Here is a 4228-nt window from a genome sequence, read left to right on the forward strand (position 1 = left end):
AACTAGGGCAGAGCCGTATTGGGTGATACTCCCGATGGCACAGCTTGCAAGTCGCCGGTTTGAGCTGAGCTTTCGAGGGAAACGCTTGGACCTTCATCGTTGCAGAGGATTTGCGGGGGCCAATGGGGATGGCTTGGACACTTGGGGCCGACTTATGTTCTTCGGTGGCATCCAGGACACGATACCGATCGGTAAGAAATTGGTTCAAATCGTACCAAGTTGAGACGACAGTCTTATTTGGCACTGATTGTTCCCACAGGAGGATTGTGGCCTTCGGCAATTTGCTAGTGCAGATGGCGATAAGTAAGACATCCCAATTGTCAGTACTAACACCCGAACGCTCAAGCGCGGTAAGACACCCTTGAAACGCAGTCTGCAGCTCTCGCAAGGATTTGCCCGACTCTTGTGCCACCGCGGAAATCTGAAGGAGTTGTCTGGCTTGAGTCATGATCAAAAGTTTCAATCGCAGCGTACTGCCCAGAAGACAGAAGAATACCAGAAAAAAATTCAATATGACCGCCACAGCCACTCGCAGCTTGAACGATTTCCACAAACGATTGGAAGCCGCCGATAGAAAATTGGTTGTCTTGGATTTCTATGCCACCTGGTGTGGAATTTGCAAGGAAATGGAAGGCACCGTTAAATCTCTGGCCCGTCAATATGCCGGCAAGGCGGTGTTCATTAAAATCAATGTGGATAAATTTGAAGAGCTCACGGAGAAATATAATGTCCGCAGCATGCCCACTTTTGTATTTCTCAAGGGTATGAGACGTGTCAGCAGTTTCTCCGGAGCCGATGATGATAAGCTGATCAGAACTGTAACCAAACTGGCCAAATAGAAGACGGATGAGAACTGGAAAACCGGGCAGGCGCCGGCGTCGAATCGTAATTTGATATATATGTAATTTTAAAATATTCCGTTTTTGTGAACAAATTGTGAAATTTTTTTTTTTTAACGTTTAATAGTAGTTCAAAGCAATGGGCCGAGTACACTGCCTTGCGGTACACCAGCTTTGATTTCAAAATCAGCCGAGTCGGAGCCATTACATCTTACAGCGAATTTCCTATTGTAAAGGTAAGATTCCATGAGTTTGTGGATGTACTGTGGCAGTTTTTGCCGGATTTTGAACATCAGACCCTCCAGCCAAACTCTATCGAAAGCCTGTGCAACGTCGAGAAAGACAGCCGCACAGTATTCTTTTAGTTCGAATACTGTTGAAGGGATACTGTGTGAAGGGATTGTGTTCTCCGATGCCAGAAATGAGTTTAGTCGGTTCTGCAGGACCTTTTCAAAAAGCTTCGAAAGACATGGCAGCAAACTAATTGGCCTATAGGATGATGGCTGGGTTTTGTCCTTTCCCACTTTAGAAATCATGATGATAGTGGACTTTTTCCATGTTCTTGGGAAGTAGCCAATTTTTATTATAGCGTTGATCAGTTTGCAGATATATTGTATTGCAATGATAGGGAGTTCTAGGATCATTTTCGGTGTGATTAGGTCATGGCCAGGGGCTTTTTTCGGCTTTATGTGGTTTTTAATAACTGCAGTGATCTCGTCCGATTGGAGTTCCGAGTACTCACTATCCGTTAATGTGTTCGAAGGGGGAAGTACAGATGAGTTTGATGTTGGATTTGGCTGGAAAACCATTTTAAGATGTGTGGCAAATACGGATGCCCTCTCTTCGTCACTGCGGGCCCATCCACCGGTTGGACTCCTTATCGGTGAAATTGTCTCTGTAGGAGCGCTTAAAGTTGGGTGGGCTTTCCACAGAGGATGTTTAGTGCTGGTTGGACTGAGCTTTTCTATGTATTTCCTTTGAGCCCAGCTTTCCTCTTGTCTTAACGCTTTGGAGAGGTTGCGATTAGCTAAGCTTGCCTTAGGCGGAGTTTTGCTGCTGGTGATCGAGTAATCTGCCATTCTCTTCTTAGACGTCGTTTTTTCCGTTATTAATTGTTCTATCCGCCGGTTCGTAGGCCTGTCAACAGGTTTGGTGTAAGAAGAGGCATGTGGAGTAGATACTCTTGCTGCAGCTCCCATCATCGACTCAAGTGCAGAGACGCACATATAAATGTCCTCTGCAGCATCCAGTTTAGGCGAACAGGCAATGTGGGCACTCATGTACATTTTAAATTTAAGCCAATTTGTTTTGTTGTTTGTAAGCCTATTTGGGCGATCAAGTACTTGAGGTCTTGTTAATAATGTGAATAGCACTGGAGAGTGATCGGAAGTTAAATCTAGCAGTGTTTCCGCAGTGATCCGATTACGTGGAATCCTCTTGGTTACTGCGAAATCAATCAAGTCAGGCACTTTCTGTGGATCTGTGGGCCAATAAGTAGGATTACCCGGTGAGACGCAATCCATCTTATTGAGAGGGTTGACTATTGTGTTGTACAACTGCTTTCCTTTAGGATTTACCAGGCGAGATCCCCAGTGCGTATGTTTGGCGTTATAGTCCCCTGCTGCAATGAAGCGATCTCCGAGTGTGTTAAAGAAATCGGTAAATTCCTTTTCAGAGATTGAGAAGCGTGGTGGGCAGTACACGGCAACCAATGTAGTGTTGCCGCAGCTGGTTTGGACGGTAATAGCAGTTGCTTGTAGGTACTGTGTTTCAAATCTGTTGAGGAACGAGTGTTTTATACGGTTTTTGATTAGGATACCGGTCCCGCCATGAGCTTTTCCGTCTGGATGGTTTGTTGCGTAGAAGGTATATTTTGGTATTTGAAAATTATTTTTTGATGTTAAATGTGTTTCCGAAATCAGCAAAACGTAGATTTCATTTGAGTCTAGGAATAGTTGCAGTTCATTTTTGTGCTTGGAGATGCCGTTAGCATTCCAAAGACATAGACGTAGGGAAGCCATTATTTATTCTCGATAAGCTTCTGGATAAGCAGGTTTTGATTCCGCATCAGTTCCTGCATACAGTTTTGCATGAACGTCATAAAAGTGGTCATGTTTTGATTGAGTGAGATCAATAGGGCCTCTAAGCCACTAGAAGTTTGCTGGCCAAGCTCTGGTGCGCTAGGTTGCGGATTCTGAAGATGGTGGAGTGACGGGGTCTCTTTCGCGGGCTCCGTCTGTCCAGTTCGGAGCACACTAGCGAAAGATACACTAGGACTGGTTGTAGCAGTCATGTTGGATGATCTAACAGCCTTGGCGAAGAATACCTCCGGTGTAGTTTTGGAGGCGTTGAAGGTGATTTTTGGTCTAGCTGGGGGTTTGCGCCCGTTTAGGTGTGATTTAAGATCCTTGAAGACAGGACATCCTCTGTAGTTGGCCGTGTGGTTCCCTCCACAGTTGCTGCATACTCTTAGTGCGACGTTGTTTCTGTCCTTGATGCAAATGCCATCTTCATGATGTTCGCCGCAGCCAACATACACTTACCTAAGATTGCAATTGTTAGAGGTGTGGTTGTATTCCTGGCAGTTTTTACACTGCGGTGGTTGGCGTCTCATATGGGTGATTCTTCTGTGCAATAGAAGCTGTAGATTGTAGATTGGGTGCACTTCATTTGGCTTTGACCGCTTTGCATCTGGTTGGAGCTCGGTTTTAAAGAGCGGCTGTGCGACTTTGTTCCTGTTGACAACGGACTTGACCGCAAACCCTTTTTCGACCAACGCGTCTGCTATTTCTTGAGTAGGGACCGATGGCTCAATCCCCTTTAACACAACCTGGAGGCCTTTACTGCTTTTTAGTTGGTAGGTATAGAAGTTGATGTTAGCATTATGGAGGTACTTTACGATGATGCGGAAATTGTCCTCAGTTTGGGTTTGACATTTAATTTCTTTAATGTTACCCCTATTGAGAGGGGTTACAACAAAGTTATTTGCCCCTACTGTTTCTACCAGCTCCGAAATCATGGCGCTGCAGTTGGCGTTGGTCTAGCCGTTTTAACTTTATCTACAGCGCCGGCATGATCGTCTTGCTGATCGGCAAGAATTTTAAAACGATTTCCGCTAAGGGGTGCTACTCGTTCATTTGGTTTGGTTATTTTCGGCGTATTGCCACTTTTTTCTTTTGCGGGCTTAGCTTCCGCTTAGTTATTTTAATATATCTGTCCATTCCAGTTTGGACAGAAGTCGTTAGGTTTACTATTGTGGCTGACTCTGGGCGACTTGTCGTTGACGGCTTGAGGCAGGTCAATACTTCGGCAGACGTTGCAGTAGTTGCTGTCAACGAGCTGACGGCGCTGGTCCGTGCAATCGGTGACCCAGTTATCGATATTGATGG

General features: G+C 45.4%; 1 protein-coding gene across 1 annotated transcript; it reads left to right on the top strand.

The window, feature by feature from the left end:
• The first annotated feature begins 502 nt into the window (after positions 1-502).
• LOC6637509 (thioredoxin-1) lies at positions 503-859 on the top strand. Its single transcript, XM_002060642.4, has one exon. The coding sequence runs from the start codon at positions 513-515 to the stop codon at positions 837-839; it is 327 nt and encodes a 108-aa protein (XP_002060678.1). The 5' UTR covers positions 503-512; the 3' UTR covers positions 840-859.
• Positions 860-4228: the final 3369 nt, after the last annotated feature.

The sequence above is a fragment of the Drosophila willistoni genome, unplaced genomic scaffold, assembly GCF_018902025.1.
Source record: "Drosophila willistoni isolate 14030-0811.24 unplaced genomic scaffold, UCI_dwil_1.1 Seg428, whole genome shotgun sequence".
NCBI lineage: Eukaryota > Metazoa > Arthropoda > Insecta > Diptera > Drosophilidae > Drosophila > Drosophila willistoni.